We start from the raw sequence: 17,602 nt of genomic DNA, 5'->3' as shown, positions 1-17,602 counted from the left end.
TTCAAACCCAATCAACTAATCTGTATGGAGAATGAAAGAAATAGCACGGGTGGTGGTGGAGTGGTATTGATATGCTGCTTCCTTTGGCTGCATGCATTCAATTAATATTGACTTCGATTTGAAGCCTTGGATGAGATTAGACGTAGCCATTGATAGAATAATAGAGTTTGGTTTGAAGCAGAGAGAATTGGAGAAGAAGAAAGGATGGAGGACAGTGATGTGTCGAGGCAGATTCAGCAGATGGTGAGGTTCATCCGTCAGGAGGCGGAGGAGAAAGCCAACGAGATCTCTCTCTCTGCCGAGGAGGTTACCTCCACTTTTTCACTCTCTTTTGTTTACTGATCTCAAACTAATTAAATAATGTTCTATCATTCGGTTGATTCACATTACACCAACTCATGATTACAGCCTTCGTTTTGACCACAGTTTATGATCATAGAATGTGTGCGTTTCAAAGCTAAGCTACCTTTATATATACACACTTTCGATCAACTACTATTAAACGGTCCAGCTCTTTCGATCCCGTGCCCCTTTTCTTTTTAGGAGTTCAACATTGAGAAATTACAATTAATGGAGGCTGAAAAGAAAAAGATTCGACAGGAGTATGAGCGGAAGTCGAAGCAGGTGGAGATTCGTAAGAAAATGTCAGTTTTCATGCATCTCCTCTGTTTCATTTTCATTAGTTACCTGAAACGTAATCTTGTCTTAGCATCTAATTAATTAACTTATTTATATTTATTTCTTGGCATTGGACAAAAATCTGGTTGAAAGCTTATTACACCATATATTCCACATTTTATTGTAGACAATTTGTTATTTCTACTTATTTTCCTGATGCTCAAGTGCTGGTCTTTCTTACTTTCATCTTCTCTTGCTTGACTGTGTTCTATATATATATATATATATATATATATTTCTGATCTATCTTTCCTATGTCTTGGATGAATTTGTTCCTTATATTTTCCTATGTCTTCCCCTTTGATATTCGTGGGGAAAAAAAAATTGTTGTGCAGTGAATACTCAATGCAGTTAAATGCATCTCGTATAAAAGTTCTTCAAGCACAAGATGATGTGGTGAATTCTATGAAAGAATCTGCCAGCAAGGAACTTCTACGTGTTTCTGAGGACAAGAAGACATACAAAAACCTTCTCAAAGCTTTGATTGCTCAGGTAATCAACATACATGTATTTGGAATTTCTTGCAAAAGCAGTTGATTATGTCATTGTGCTGGTATCAATTAAACCTACTTACTGGTTCATTGTTTTTGCATCATGAACAGATAACCAAATATGTCCAAAATTTGAAGTTTTGTTCATATATGCCAACTACTAGCCAGCCTATGCATTAATAATTAGGCGATGATCATTGATCATCTTTGACATTTTGTATTATAATCGGAATGTCTTTGTTTGTATGATTTCTAGAGCTTACTACGGCTGAAGGAGCCAGCAGTATTGTTGCGGTGCAGAGAGGTTGACCGCAAACTTGTTGAGTCTGTTTTGGAGGAAGCAAAACAAGAGTATGCCGACAAGGCGAAAGTTAAAGCCCCAAAAGTTACCGTCGACAATCAAGTGTACCTCCCACCACCACCAACACCGAGTGCAATGGATTCCCATGAACCCTTTTGGTAATATTTTAGACTTTATCTGCAAAACATCTATGGCTTTTTAATTATGACAATCTTCTTGATATCGCTAGAGACTATAAAGCCCTGAAAGTCAAGTCATTTAGGGATATAACTGCTGACCCTTTTTTTGGTTAATTGCTGAAAAGCTCGGGTGGGGTTGTCTTGGCTTCACAAGATGGGAAGATAGTCTGTGAGAACACCCTTGATGCAAGGTTGGACGTCGTTTTCCGACAGAAATTGCCTGAGGTATGTATGTATGTATTTTAGATAGTAAAATGTGCAAGGAAATGTTGTGTGAATTTTGGTGGGGAAGTGAAACTTACATAATGATAATTGGGACTGCAGATCCGAAAGCGCCTTGTAGGATAAATGCGGAGATGATGTAATCTGCTTCCTATGGAATCATTTAGTTTTCATGGAGTTTGCAGTTGGCTGCATGTTGAAATTAATGGTCTCTCTCCTCTTAGGGGAATAAGTCTGTTACTGTTAGACAGTTGAATTAATTTATGGTAAAAATAATATATAGTTAATGAATCAGCTTATTCTTATTAGAATTTACTGTAAGAAGATCAAATAAATCATGTAGCTATAGTGACACAAAAACTAAATAACTACATATACTTACAAAGCAAGCATTCTAGAAAGAAAAGTAGAATTTGTTCTACGTTTGGTTAAATGAATGTCTTCTCGAACCGTACGAGATATAATTTTCTTTTTTTTTTTTTTTTTTTTTTAAAAAAGACTTGGTGACCGACCAACCAAGCTCATGGGAGTGGCCTGATTACTTCATGGGAGTGGGTTGTATTCTAGCATTAGATTTATCAAATTCATTTTTAAAATTTGATAAAAAATATATATTTTTTATAAATATAAAATCTTTCTATCCATAATTCCACATAAAATTAGTCATTGAATTCATCAAAATAATAATATAATATTATTTTTTTAATAATAATATTTTTAATTTTTTCTTTCATGTCTTGCAATTACACCAATCATATGTTAAGTAATAATTTAATTTGATATTGTTTTCAAATTAATTTTTTTTCCTCAACCTAATTATCTAACAAACACATTTTGTCAACAAATTATTGCTTTTATTATTTAAGGTTAATTGTGGAGTTTTATCTAATATTGAAGTTCTATTAAACTGCACGGCATTGAAATTTTCAGTTTAAAAAAAACATTAATTAAATCATAATTTGGAATTAAACCACACAACATCTGCTAATCAATCCTCATATTGAAATATTGAGCATCTACAACCCAATTGGGTTAGATAGACATCTATAGTAGAAGACACCAACAAGATCTTTTAAAATCAAGCTCAAGAATCAACTCAGATTCATCTAACTCAATTTGGAATCTACTATCATCACACAAAATAAAAAGAAGGATTAATCTTTCAGAACATTCATATTAATGTAATTCTTTGAACTTGCTGCCATCACACAAAATATTTAAAAAGCATATACAATCAGATTAATCTACAGTCAGAACTTGCTACCACAACATTCAGATTAATCTAACTCAACTGATTACTATTACACAAAATAAATAACAAGCATCTACAATTAGCCCACAAAACGTTCCCCTTCCAGTCACAATTCAGTTTACATCAAGTGACATTCAGATCAAGTGTGAAGTTCCACTTCCAGCCCACTTCCAATTCAGACCCTATTGCATGTTGCTTCTCCAAAGTTCATTTAGATTAAATTGTTAAGTACTAATAGTTTTCTTCAAAGATTATAACAACTTGGGCAGTATCTAGAATAAATTTAGACAATAAATATCTAGAATATGAAAAAAAAATATCAACAAAAACAGAGACGGTCAATAACACAATGGAATTTAGCTAAAACAATCAAACAATGGTAGTAGTTGGCTAAACAATTAGGGGTGGAATATACATCCCTTTGATTGCAATTCCTATTCTTTCCATGAGATATTCTTTTCAACAATAAAGAGAAGAATCAGCCCATCATATTGACATTTGGATGGCTGTGTAGTGTAGTGTAGTGTAAAGAGAATAATCCCCAAAAATATTTTTTCCCTCGTAACATGAAGTTTCCCCAAAAATATATATGACTAAAATGGAAGGAAGTTTCTACCTCCTTCCTTTTCAGTCATATATATATATATATATTGGTATGTATCCTACTAGTAAAAGTTACAGTAATGATCATTCTGTGAGGAAGCTCAGTACATGACATTAAAGACAAAGGGAAGTTTGCAGTTGAAATTTTAACTTGAAACAAAAGGATGGCTTATTCTAGATAGTCATCCACAACAAAAGGCATTGCAATTTAGATTAATCTAACTCAACAACAAGCTGCTATCATCACACAAAAGGCTGTCATCGCACAAAAATAGCAAGCATCTAAATATACCACACATTCAAATGAATCTAACTCAAGTTGTTGTCATCACACAAAATAACAAGCATCTAAACATACCCAACATCAAGTCACAATTCAACCCACAAAAAGTTAACATTTCCAAAATACAATCATCCATTTAAAAAAAAAAAAGGCTCGTGAAGAAAAATGCCAAAATTAAAACCCATAATGAAATTAATAGAAAATGCCTGTGAAGAAACAAAGCTGAATGTAATACTATCGACTAAATACAAAACTCTAAGAAAATGAGATTAATTGAAAATGCCCGTGAAGAAACAACAGAATGATTAAACAAAAGGATTGAAAAATCAACATTTTGTTTCAAACAACAGAAGAATTGAAATACATACAGGGAGTGCAAAATTTCTTCACGGGCAAAAATACATACATAAGCATACAAATCTCTTATCAAAATTTATCATACATGCATATAAATCGCTTATCAAGATTTCTCATACATGCATATAGGATTAATATATAAAGACGGAAAGGGAGTTAACTCATGGAGATAAATCACGTTTAGAGTGGAGGTGATGGAGGTCTGTACTCGTAGAAGAGCAGAGAATCGAAGAGACTTCGTACTCGTAAGAACTTGAACTTCAGTGGAGGTTTTATCTCAAACTGAGAGGAAGAAAGGGATTGGGGGTTTTTGGGAATCGGGAAGAAAGAGAGAGAAAGTGAAAAAAGATTGGGGATTTTGAGGGGAGATGAAGAAAGGCAGAGGAAGTGAGGGATTTTGGGATTTTCGGGGGGAGAGGAAGAAAGGTAGTAAAAGGGATGTGGGGATTTTTGGGGGATAAGGAAGAAAGCTGAGGAAAAGAAAGGAAAAAAGTACCGACATCTCGGGCGAAATGATATAATTTTTCTAATAAAATAATACATTTAACCATGAATAAGAAGTCTTCAAGTTTGAAGAAGAAGGGAAATCTATTGTGGCTAAAAACTTGACATTTAAGCATATGGTGAATCCAATGTCAGGATTTTAAAACTAAAATCATCAAATTTTAGAGACTGAACTCATTTGGTGAATTCAATGCCAGTACTCTAATAATGGGCATGGCATTTCATGAAGTCACCACTATCCATATTTATTTATTTATTTAGCCAACAAAGACATATCCTTAAATGACAGGGTGATAAACATTTAGTTGGTTTGGATTAGAAACTCATCTCAACTTATCATTATAATTTTTTCAAATTCTCACTCAAAATATAATAAACAATTCAACTTTTTCAAATCTCAAAATAATAATAATATTAAAAAGAAATATTCTAACAATATTTTATTCAACTCATCTAAAACTATCTCAATTTATCTCTAATCCAAACGGGTCGTAAGATAGATAAATTTCTCGAATAACTTTAAACGCCAAGTCCAATTTTCTACGATTCCTTAGTTTGGATACGTCACAACTATTCATTATTTTATTATTATTTTTCACCTGCTTTTCACTACTATTCATTATTATTTAATATTTTATTATTACTTTTTCATTATCATTCACATAATACTTGAAAATACCTCATTATCTAAACACAAACTTAGGCTGCATTTAGATGTTGAATCGAGCTCAGCTGAGTTGAGTTCTTTATGAATAATAATAAGTTAAGTAGTAAAGAGAATCATGTGAGACTCATCTAAACTGAGTTTAAAGTGTGTTTGGATGTTGAGATGAGTTTAATACTTTTTATGAGAAATTGAAAATGGTTGTGGGTCTCATATATAAAGATGTTCGGAAATACTTTGAGACCCGAAGTTGGGTCCCAAATTTGTGTCCTGAATGAGATTTTTTTTTTTTTACTTAATGATTAAGGAAGTATTTTTTATTGATGTTCTAAATGTTTTTTAAATATTTATGATGATTAAAAAAATATATGAAAAATAAAAAAAAATAAAATAAAAAAATTATTTTTGCCTTTTTGGTGCGTTCTCGAGCTACATCTTGAGAAAGATGTAGCAGTACTCAAAAATATTTTATGTTGAAAAAGATTATGAATCCCATGTCAAAGAAGGTTTTGATTTGAGATAAGTTTAATAATTTAAGAATTGAGTATTTAAATATTAGACTCAGTTTAAAATTAGGTTAAATCGAGCTATATTTAGTATCCAAACCTGGCTACGTTTAGGTAGCAAAGTCTTCTCAACACTTTCCAAGTATTCTCGTCTTTATGAAAATACTTCACATGCCAAACAACTTAAAATACTCTCAATGAGACCCACAAACCCACTTCAATCTCTACTCATAACTATTCACAAACATTCTATAATATTTATCACTATTATATATAAATAAAAGATAATTTCACTATAATATTTCTTTATATTATATATAAATAAAAAAAATAAAATCACTATAATATTTATCCCTATTAAATATAAAAATAAAATAAAATTACTAGAATATTTATCACTATTATATATAAATAAAGAATAATTTTATTATAATATTTATCACTGTTATATATAAATAAAAAATAAAATCACTATAATATTTATCACTATTAAATATAAATAAAAAATAAAATCACTATAATATTTATCACAATTTTATATAAATAAAAAATAAAATCACTATAATATTTATCACTATTATATATAAATAAAAAATAATTTCACTATAATATTTATTTATATTATATATAAATAAAAAATAAAATTAATATAATATTTATCCTTATTATATATAAATAAAAAATAAAATCACTATAATATTTATCACTATTATATATAAATAAAATTATTATTAAAAAAATCAATTATTAATAAAACTCTCATATTTTTTAATTATCTATCTAAAAATCAATAATTCAATATATTTCATGCATTCCAACAATTTAAAATATTTTCAATAATATCCACGTCAATCTTTACTGATTACTCGCAACTAGTTTGAAACATTCTTAACACTTCATAATTATTCTCACTACCCAAAATCTACCAGTACCTACCTACCCGCCCCCTTCTTCTTTGTCTTCTTTCTTCTCGTATCGGTACACAGGCTCCTGGCTTGGAAATTCCATCCCCGTGCATTTGATTAGTCTTTCAACTCATTTTCGTGCGAAGGGCGCGAAAACGACTGCATTGAGACTTTTCCTTAAATTGAGGCTTTTTTCTTCCCTCTTTCTGGGATTTTTTTACATGTATGTTGGTGGGCATGGCTCACGCTCTGCTTCACCTTGGTTACTCTGCTCCTTCTATTCCCAGGAACTCCCAATACCGTTGCAACGTTTCCGATTACCGCTTCGGTACGGCTTCTAGTTCATTTCCCTTCTCTTCATCATCTCCATACTACTCTCTTAATCTGATCCGCGCAAAGCTCTCCGAACCCAACAACTTTGTTGTGAAATCCGAACTTCCATCTTCCGGAGGCAGCGTTGGCAACAATGGGATCGGGTACGGAGCTGGTGGCGGAGGTAATGGAGGCTGGAGCGAAGGAGATGGGAACGATTTCGGTGATTCTTTATCTTCCGGTGGGCCTGGAATTGGAATTCTGGGTCTTTTTCTAAACGGATGGAGATCGAGGGTTGCGGCCGATCCCCAATTCCCGTTCAAGGTTCTCATGGAGGAATTGGTGGGAGTCTCATCTAGTGTTCTCGGGGACATGGCATCCCGACCCAACTTCGGACTCAATGAGCTCGACTTCGTTTTCTCCACACTCGTTGTCGGATCCATACTGAACTTCACTCTTATGTATCTTTTGGCACCCACCCTGTCTTCTTCGTCCCTTAATCTCCCTTCCATCTTTGCCAATTGTCCCACGAGCCATATGTTTGAATCGGGTGCCTATACCATTCTCAATCGGTTTGGGACTTTTGTGTACAAAGGTGCAGTCTTTGCTGCTGTTGGGTTGGCTGCGGGGCTCGTGGGGACTGCCATATCAAATGGGTTGATCAGTATGAGGAAGAAGATGGACCCCAATTTCGTGACCCCCAACAAGCCGCCTCCGATGCTTTTGAATGCGCTTACTTGGGCCATTCACATGGGTATTAACAGCAACTTCAGGTACCAAGCTTTGAACGGTGTGGAGTTCTTGCTGGCTAAGGGGCTGCCTCCTTTGGCATTCAAGTCCTCGGTGGTGGTTCTCAGATGCTTGAACAATGTTCTTGGAGGGATGACATTTGTGATACTGGCCAGGTTCACGGGGTCGCAGAGCGTCGAGGAAGCAAAGCCAATTGGAGGAGAGGTTGGGTCTGTTCCGGAGAAGGAAAAGTTTATTGATGGGTCTGAGAATTTCCAGAGCAATCCATCGACATGCAAGTGATGTATTCCAATTGTGGTCATCTTTTTTTTTAGGCATGTTTTTATAATTTTCATGTCCTCTTTCATATGCTCATAACTAAAGCTTCGCTGTGAGGGCTATCTTGATCACCATAATAATTTTAGCTGCAATAAGAATCTCGATCCTATTTTCTGGCTGTTTGTATGGAGATGGCTGTCAGTAGAGCCGTAGAGGCGCGAACAAAACGTTCGTGTCGGGCTTGCTAATTACGTGTAGAAGTTGCTTCGAAATTGTGGTACGTAACCTTTCCTTGCATTGCGTTCCTAAGTTTTATGCTGCATTTGGACGTTGAGAGTTGTGAATAGTAATAAGTTGAAAAGTATAAACTATAAAGATTGTTAAGTATATAAATGTTTCAGGTTAAAAAAGATTATAAGTCTCACGTGTAAAAAAATTTTAAATTAAAATGAATTTAATAATTTAAGAACTAAATATTTAGACGTTAGACTTAATTTAAAATTAAATTAAATTTGAAAACCGGACGCAATCTTAAAGGACCTGAAAGGAGACAGCACCACCACCTCAGAGAATGCTTGTTTGACACGACAACTATCTAAAACCGCCAGTCCAGAGAAAACAAGTCTACCGGCTTGACATATTTTACGCATCGCCAGCCATTTGGTAAGAAGAGACGGTGGCTTTCTTAATTTTATCGTATACACATTTCCAACTCAAGACAGGAAGCAACAACAGAGGGGGAAACCCCATATCCTTGTTTTAATGAATAAGAAAGGAGGGGGAAACCCCATCATATTCTTCTTCTTTCTGTAACAGGACAAAAACTTAAGGTTAAAATGTTCGATTCTGTAAGACAGCTCTGGTCTCCTCGCGTTCCTTGTCCTTTATAACAAACCTTTGGCATTGCCGAGAAAGAAAAAATACCTTTCGCATTGAATCTCTAATGGAATTTTTACGGGTACGCTTTGCCTAGCAGGGCGCAAGCTCACATGTTGGAAGATGACTGTGCCAACCACATTCATGTTGGAAGGTGACTATGCTAACCACGCCAACAAATGCAGCAGGTGGACCTAATAATTATACATCACGCATGAGCTGCAGCATTATCAATTCATCTGACAGCTTCTGGAGCAGAATTGCAGTAAGGTGTGTGCAAGCAAACCAACTTGGTGAACGTTAAACACAGTGTAGCAAACACCACACCTATCACAAGCCCACAACTGCTTTTCCGTGAATCCAACCTAACTGCTCTCTTTATTATTGTTCCAAAGCTCGGGATTAACCCCCCACAAGCAAACACCATCACATGGTCCAGACCCGTGTAGTCAATTCCCGCTAGTATCGCTCCAATTGCAGATATTGGAGCTGTAGCTCCGATTAGGGCAGCAGCAGCAAGGGACCCATGCCAGCTGTCAGTTGCCCCAAATATACAGCTGGCCACAGCTGCACCCCGAGGGAACCCGTGTAGGGAGATGGGAAGGACCATGTGCCGACCAAGTCCAGGAGCTTTTGATGCAGCCACTCCTAGTGCAAGACCCTCAGCCAAGGCATGAAAGGCAACCGCTCCACATGACATGAATGACTGAAGGGTGTGAATACTCACTGAAAAACCACTTACTGTAGGCAACTTATTAGCAGACGCTCTTCTACGATCTGCTAGCTTCAAAACACTAGAGCTTGCAACATGCACGAATGCAGCTCCTGTAGCAAGCAGCAATATAAGAGGCATAAACCCCATTTTTGACGACAAGAGAAGCTGCAGTGGTCGCCAGGCACCAAGGACAAAGGCAATGCCAGAAGCTGAACCCATTAAAAGAGCATGCTGAAGATGGAAAGCAAGAGCAAATGAAACAAGAACAATTCCACCGAGCAATGGCCCAAGCCCAAAAAGTAGAGAAACCAAGAAGCCAGAAGCATCCTCTGAGCTGTAATTGAGAAATTTAAATTAGCCAAAGAGAGGAACTGTAATCTGTAGGATTAGGGTGTAAGAATTGTACATCAGTTTTTTCAAAGATAGGAACCGTAATCTAATTCAAGTCTAGTGGTGATGCTGGTTTCTAAGTTTGCAAGTGTGCAGTTATTAAGTTATACTTCTTTTTGGTAGTTTATAAGACTAATTCTACCAAAAGAAAAAAGGAGGCCAACTGTGGCCGTATCTTCTTCGACAACATATTATTCCAGAATAAACTCACCTGTAGTCATGGCTGAAACTCTGAAACAAAGTGCCAAGAGCTTCCATAAATGCTACAGAAAGTGTAGCTGCTGACGCAACCTGGGATGAAGAGGCTTCCTATAACCAATAAAGATAGGAGGGACTACAGTTATCTTCGTAAATGGGAAGCTACAAGCAAAATGCAAAAAGCAAAACAAACAAACAAACAAACAAAAACAAAAGTGAAAAGTGAAAATTGAAAATATAATCCAAAGAAATCTATAGCTAGTTTTTCTCTCTTTGACATAAAGGGGTGTAATCGGTCAGGTCCAGTTCGGGGGAAAGGGGTGGTCACGGACCGAATATTTCGGTCCATGATTTTTCCAGACCGGACCGGATCAATTACCCTTAGGGACCGGACCGGACCAAACCATTAGCTATCAGTCCGGTTGGTCCAATCGTTCTGATTCGGTCCATATGAGTTAGGAACATTTTTTTCTCTTTTCTTTTTTAGGAAAATAAATTAATACAAAAAATTAATTAAATTAGTAAAATTAAAATTAAGTGAACTCTTTAATGTGAATTATGTAACTAACTCATTGAAAAGATAATTAATTATAATTATATCTATGATATTAATAGTTACTAATTTAGTACTTTAGTATTTATAATGACCTATATTAACAATATAACATTTTATATATGATTAATAAATATTAAATAATTTAATTGTCCATAGATTATTCATACTTACTTGTAACTTAGGTATCTTAAAAAATTGACCTAATTACTTTAATTAAGCGTAAATAGTAGAGTATGTATGTACATATAATAACATATATTATCATATGATTTTTTTTTTTTTATAAGTATCATATGATTTATAATATGATATATTAGTTAATTGATAGCATATATTATTTTAACATTTTATATGGTCAATGATAATATATTAGATAAAAATTACATAATTAACTTATATAACTACTATATAAAATAATATATTATAATTAAAAATAGATTAAAAATTTATAACGATCTAATTCGTTGGTTTCGGTCCGGTCCTATCCAAAAAATCCACACTCCGGGACCGGACTGAAAACCGAATTCCTCATAGACAAAGGACTGAAACCGACCAAAAATATTTTTGGTCTGATCCGGACCGAAAAATTTCCATCCCTACTCTTTGTTATTAAACTTCCAGTTTTCGAATGCAGGCAAGAAGGGAAGTGTAGCAGAGGACGTAAGTATGCATCCAAAATTCAAAGTCCAGCACAATTTGTATAATTACAGTGTAAACTACAAAGACTTGAGACACTCAACTCAACTAAAAAGTTATATGACTAAAGAAGCACATGAAAGTACATGAACTGGGAGTTGATATGGTAATAATCATTTAGCCAATGCCAGACAAATTAATTGCAGTATGATAGGCACGTTGATATGGGAGACAGTCAACAGTGATAATTGCAGTATTGTTTTATATGCAATTGAAGATTTTATTAGAAAATGAAAAGGTGTAGCCCTAGTACACCAGTGATAATTGCAGTATGATAGGCACAACTCAGATTATGTAACCAAGAAGAGCCAAGAGTCCAGTGAAAATGACATGAATAGCAAAAGAAAGGCAATATGCATGCATGAAACTCAGCAAGGCACCATTGATGACAACTAAAATAATGCAGGAGTTTCTTTCCCCCTAATTTTGTTTTTACATCAGGCAAAGTGGTTACAAAGTGCATAGCAACTCCCACTGTGGGTTACTATTGTTACTGCCTTTTCACTAGACTTGAGAGTTAAAGACCTGTTGTATAAAACTGGGAGTTAGTAATGTTCTAGTGATACACAGGCTCAAGAAAAGTGAAAATATTTTTCTTGCTTATTTAACAATAATGGATAGGCTGACATAAAAACTAAACAATACATTCTGAAAGCCTATTGCTGAAAATCAGTATTAACGTTTAAGTATCAAACAGGAGAAACATTACCTTTAAGGCATCAGGGAGTACCTCTGCAACAACAATCCAGATCATACATCCAGCAGCAAAGCCCGTACAGAAAGGCAAGAACTTGTTAAATGCATCAGCACATATGAACGAAGGCACTGCTACAATTGGCTGGAACACAAATATGCCAAAAGCCATTGAGTTGAAGATGACAAAATTAATATATAACTATTATTTTATTGATATGTTACACAAGCACCTAATGGATCTTGATCCCACAACCACGAGCTCTATCCATCATTGTAGGAGGAAATGCCATTTAAGGTTAACATTTTTTCATTTCATCCTTTCAACCACTTAAAACAAAATCCAATTCTGCTTGCTTTAATCTGGCATCAATAGAGACAAAACAAACATATTACAGGTTCCTACTTTTCTAACCACACTGAATATCACGTTAGCCCAAGAAAAACCAACACAAGTCTGATTGGGTAGTCAAAGTTTGAGATTAAATGAGGATATAAGAACCCATCACCAGTCTTTGTTGCATAGTTAAGAGGTGCAAAACATCAGCTTATGGATCTAGCATAAAGCATAACGTTCATGGCCTCATACAATGGCAAAGAATCTGAGTCTATCAAAATTCAAAGGAGGACCAAATAAAAAAACAAATGACTGAACTCTTAGGACACAAAAAAAAAAAACAGCCAATCACCCACGGGGTTTAGGTCAGACTCGACGAGTAGCAAATTTGTCCCCTCCGCCTGGAACAAAACAAACCACAGATGGAAACAATAAGATGCTCACGAACTTCTGAAAACATGGAGATTCAAAGCAACGGAGACTGCACTTTTTATCCATATGACTACACTAAGGTTACACAACAACCCACATGCAGCCAGAATGCCAGAAAAATTTTCAAAATTTTTTCCCCTTAGCACCTATCCTTGATTCTTTTTTTTTTTTTTTTTTTTCCCCTTTATGAGAAGAGTAGCATATTATTTGGGTTGGAAATTTTTGGCACGTCCCATCAACACGACACGAACAGAACACAACACATAATAATATGGTTAGAGTTAGGCTTAATCAGGTTTGGTCAATTCAGGCCGACCCAAATCCAAACCAGTTATTACAGGTCACTGTTGGGTCAACTCGCGGGTTGACAGGATGACCTGATTCAGGACAAAACTATCACTCAAGTCATTTGGGTCACGGATCACTTGGCCCAACCTATGACCCACCACACGATTTTTTGCTACAAATTGAGATGAAGATTGAAAAATATAGCACTCATTTAAGTATTTTCTTAGAATTATATTGTATAGCCTTTTGTCTCATTATCCTATAAGGGATCACATGTTCGTGATTATTTTTCTTTTTCTGTTTTCATGGGTTAAAATGGATCATGTTGAATCAACCTGTGAACTAAGCATATTGAGTTTGGGTCGAGGTGATTGACCCTTTTAATATTTGTGTCGAGTTCGTGTTGATTCAAAAAGAAGCCGAACCCGAATGAGTTGATATTGAACCCGACCAATTGATTACCCGGCCAATATGACCAAATTAATCAAAGAACACATTTTGCCCTCAATGTGCATATATTTAAAAAGCACAATGGATTATAAAGCATAACATATTACCTGAGGTAATGATGTAATCACACTCCATAACATGGCATTCTGCGGAGAAACACCTCTTGATGCAAGCACCATACTCACAGCTAATCCCTCGGGTATGTTGTGCACAGCAATAGCCAAAGTTACCAAAAGACCTTGAGAGAACCCCTTTGAGCCAGCAAATGAAACACCAACGCCAGAGCCCTCCCCAAATGAATGAAGTGTCATTATTCCAATAACAAGAATGACTTTAGCTGCATCAGCACCTTTTATGTCCAGCATACTTACTTCTCCATATTGTTCAAGAAACTGAAACCCAAAAAGTGATGTAAGACGTACTCTCTTGATACAGCTCACCTTATTTTTTTTTTATAAGTATACAGCTCACCTTATTTATTAAAGGAGAAACCACTCTTTTAGGCAGACATAAGCATATGTACCACAAAAAGCATTAGTTTAAAGAAAAACTGCTCAAAAACATAATCGATCAGTGGAGTTGAGGTGGGTTGAGTCAAAGTTAAAATATTGGGAAACCCCATGCATAATTGTAAGTATTCCCAAAAGTACATGTTTCACTTTTACCAAATATATAGTGAAAGAGGCATCTTTATTTGGATACACATTGGCAAGCCTGGTTACATCTCTATTTGGATTTCTTCAAATGCCATATTGGACCAATAGAACTAACTACGCTTCTAATTAATTACATATATTGCCTTGCCCACATTCAGAAAAATAATAAAGCATGTTAACATATATTCGTAATAAATCGGTGTTTTCACATGTATACTTCCGGTGTACCTGGCTTACACCTATCTTTCTATCAATAAACTTTCTTATTACTTATCAAAAAAAATATATTCGTAATAAATCTATTCATTATGAGAATGACAAGAGGCAGATAAAGCATGTTGCCTTGCCCAAATCAAGCACCTACAAGCGAGCTCAGCACCTACAAGCGAGCTCAGCACCTACAAGCGAGCCCAGCCAACATCACACAACCGAGCTCAGCATAAATCTATTCATTATGAGAATGCCAAGAGGCAGATAAAAAGCAAGAAACAAATTCACACAACACAATGCAACATAAATGAGAATGCCAAGAGGCAGATGCTGAATTTTGAATGCAAGGGGAACCAGATAAATGCTGGTAAAGCAAAAGATCAACGACGTCACCTTTTTACAGAGCAAAACAAATATTCCACCAGCTAAAATCCCAATCACAACCCAATTTCCAGCATCATGCCCTTGCTGCCCTTCCTCTATGAGATCAAAACTTGCAGCCAACATCACACCAGCAGCAATTCCATTGCATAATCCGGCCCACTGAGGATCAAGTTCCACAAAGAAAAATGGGACAGCACCTAAACCTGAGGCAGCAGCCATTGCCAATGTAAATAATGCAACTGTTGACACCGAAACTTTGCCACTTCCGCTCTTCCTCTCTCCCAGTCCATTATTAGTATCCACAAAATTAAAGGAATTCTCTATGGCAGTGCCATCTATAACATTACTTCCGGCATTCTTGTGTGGAGCAGCCCTCATCTTTCGTGACACTTCATTTTCAACCTCTTCTGTTGCATTACCGAAGCACAATATAGAGGAGAACAGAAAGAATAACAAGATGTGCTTAAATCTCAACTGCATTTTAATCCGTAAAGGTATCACAAAAAATAATTCAGAATCTCATGTAACGGAAATGATATTTTCCATCACACGAAATAACAAATAGTGGCCACTCTAGTCTCCCTGGCCCCCAAATCAAGCACCTACAAGCGGGCTCAGCATTGAACAAGGTTCCTCCCACATGCAGCTTCTAAAATTACAATTCAGGAAAGAGCAAAAAAGAGGGAAAAAATCTTTTGACTTTTAGAAAGAATGCACTTCGAAGCCCAATTAGGTGCAGCAACTAGAAGCCACCAATCCTTGTAGGATGTCTAGCTTGAACACCAGTATCAGGTACGTCAAGACATCAATCAGGTCTCTTTTCCAAGGAAGATTTATCGACAGAGTTACTACCAAAGCAGCAACATTACAAGAGTGACATGATCCTTAGCACCACATAACTTCACCTTCACACGAAAGGGGTAGGTTCAGCATGCGAAATTTGACCCCAAAAAATCAAAATAAAAAAGAAAGAGAACAAATTATGGATATCATGTAAAAAATAAATATTACCAAAGAATAAGATTTGACACTCGAAATCCTAGATTTCCAGGTAGAAATGTTGGATCTTTCTAAGCAAAATTCAATGGAACCAAACACAACCTTATAAAAGATGCTAGTTTTCTGAACCCCCAAAAATCCCAATTTCACAATCAACGATAGCTCCAACATCCGATCCCAATTTCATTTCAGACTAGAAAGATTGAAAAATAATACGAAGTTAAGAATAATTTTCGATGACATCCCGTCCAATGCCCCCATCAAAGAAATTAAACTCTAACAGCCATGAGAGTGATAATTGCACGGTTACACTAACGGACCCTTTTTTGGTTCCTCAACAGTTCGATGTGGAAAACCTAAAAGGAGAGGAGATATTCTGACTCAAATGAATCAAAATTTAGGATAATAAAAGAAACAATACAAAAATTGGGAATAAACAAAAGGAGAAAATAATCGAACTTACCCAATAGGAAGAAAACGTAGAAAAGCCTGCTCCTGAAGAAACGAACGAGTTAATGAGTCGGCCCGTCCAAACAAACAAAAAAAACCCGTCGAGTCTAACAGGATGGCAGGCTCCAAGCCTCCCAACGAAAGGAATAAACCTCCGTGAATATGTTTTTTCTATTCCATTTATCTCATGGAATTTATATAGACATAAAAATAAAATATCATAGAGACCACCGAAAAAATAAAAATAAAATAAGGAAAGGGAGAGGTTAAAACAGGATGTTGACCCGGCACGTTGTTTTTCAACGAAAGAACACCAAAACCAAAACCAGCGACTTTACTTAATGAGAAATTTTATTCGTAGTATTTAACTGGAGACTGTATATACAGATACATTATTAAATAAAAGAAAATATTATTTTAAAAAAGATAATTTTGTAATTTTAAAAAATTTTAAAGTTAAAATAACCTAAACTTGCATATGCAGTCCCTAAGTGAAGACTGTACCTAACATTATTTTATAATATAAAAATATTAAAAAGCATTTATAATATAAATTTTATTTTAAGATTCAAAAATTAAATTATTTTTTATATGTTATTTAAAAAATTAAATAATTAGATAAAAAAAATTAAAAATTAAAAATTAAAAAATATTTTGTGAGAAGAGATATTTTGTGAAAATAAATCAAACCTAAACACTGAGTGGTAATTTATGTGTTTATATAATTTGTGTCGTGCCAAATAAAATAGGATCCCAATAATCCGATTCATAAATATATAATATTACGATATTTATTACTTTCTTTAAAATATTATATCTATTTTCTATACTATAATACTACATAATATATGATCTATTTTAAATAACTATTTCTCTCTTATTAATTATTGCTACCTTGATCCATCCAAATATTTAATCTAATTAAATTAATAAGATTTCATATTTTTTTAGCATAAATTACTTATGAAAAATATATTTTAGGAACATAAACTTATGAATAATTTAAA

General features: G+C 34.9%; 3 protein-coding genes across 5 annotated transcripts; 2 read left to right on the top strand and 1 right to left on the bottom strand.

Annotated features, from left to right (window-relative positions):
* LOC108989986 (V-type proton ATPase subunit E2) lies at positions 1-2,304 on the top strand. Its single transcript, XM_018963783.2, has 6 exons — positions 1-306; positions 544-644; positions 1,014-1,170; positions 1,426-1,628; positions 1,775-1,874; positions 1,974-2,304. The coding sequence occupies exons 1-6, from the start codon at positions 205-207 to the stop codon at positions 1,995-1,997; spliced, it is 687 nt and encodes a 228-aa protein (XP_018819328.1). The 5' UTR covers positions 1-204; the 3' UTR covers positions 1,998-2,304.
* A 4,634-nt stretch (positions 2,305-6,938) lies between these two features.
* LOC108989994 (protein RETICULATA-RELATED 3, chloroplastic-like) lies at positions 6,939-8,445 on the top strand. The gene has a single exon (XM_018963797.2). The coding sequence runs from the start codon at positions 7,171-7,173 to the stop codon at positions 8,287-8,289; it is 1,119 nt and encodes a 372-aa protein (XP_018819342.1). The 5' UTR covers positions 6,939-7,170; the 3' UTR covers positions 8,290-8,445.
* A 479-nt stretch (positions 8,446-8,924) lies between these two features.
* Positions 8,925-16,777, bottom strand: LOC108989993 (putative zinc transporter At3g08650). 3 transcript variants are annotated; one of them, XM_018963796.2, is made up of 6 exons: positions 16,609-16,777; positions 15,156-16,051; positions 14,004-14,288; positions 12,406-12,534; positions 10,458-10,555; positions 8,925-10,190 (listed from the first exon to the last, which is right to left on the bottom strand). In XM_018963796.2, the coding sequence occupies exons 2-6, from the start codon at positions 15,624-15,626 to the stop codon at positions 9,377-9,379; spliced, it is 1,797 nt and encodes a 598-aa protein (XP_018819341.1). In that variant the 5' UTR covers positions 15,627-16,051; positions 16,609-16,777; the 3' UTR covers positions 8,925-9,376. The 3 variants fall into 3 exon arrangements, with proteins under 3 accessions (XP_018819341.1, XP_035545424.1, XP_035545425.1); XM_035689531.1 differs by having other exon boundaries at positions 15,156-16,045; XM_035689532.1 differs by having other exon boundaries at positions 15,156-15,553; positions 16,609-16,776.
* Positions 16,778-17,602: the final 825 nt, after the last annotated feature.

Source organism: Juglans regia, chromosome 4 (genome assembly GCF_001411555.2).
Source record: "Juglans regia cultivar Chandler chromosome 4, Walnut 2.0, whole genome shotgun sequence".
Taxonomy (NCBI): domain Eukaryota; kingdom Viridiplantae; phylum Streptophyta; class Magnoliopsida; order Fagales; family Juglandaceae; genus Juglans; species Juglans regia.
This window is presented reverse-complemented; position numbering and strand designations above follow the sequence as displayed.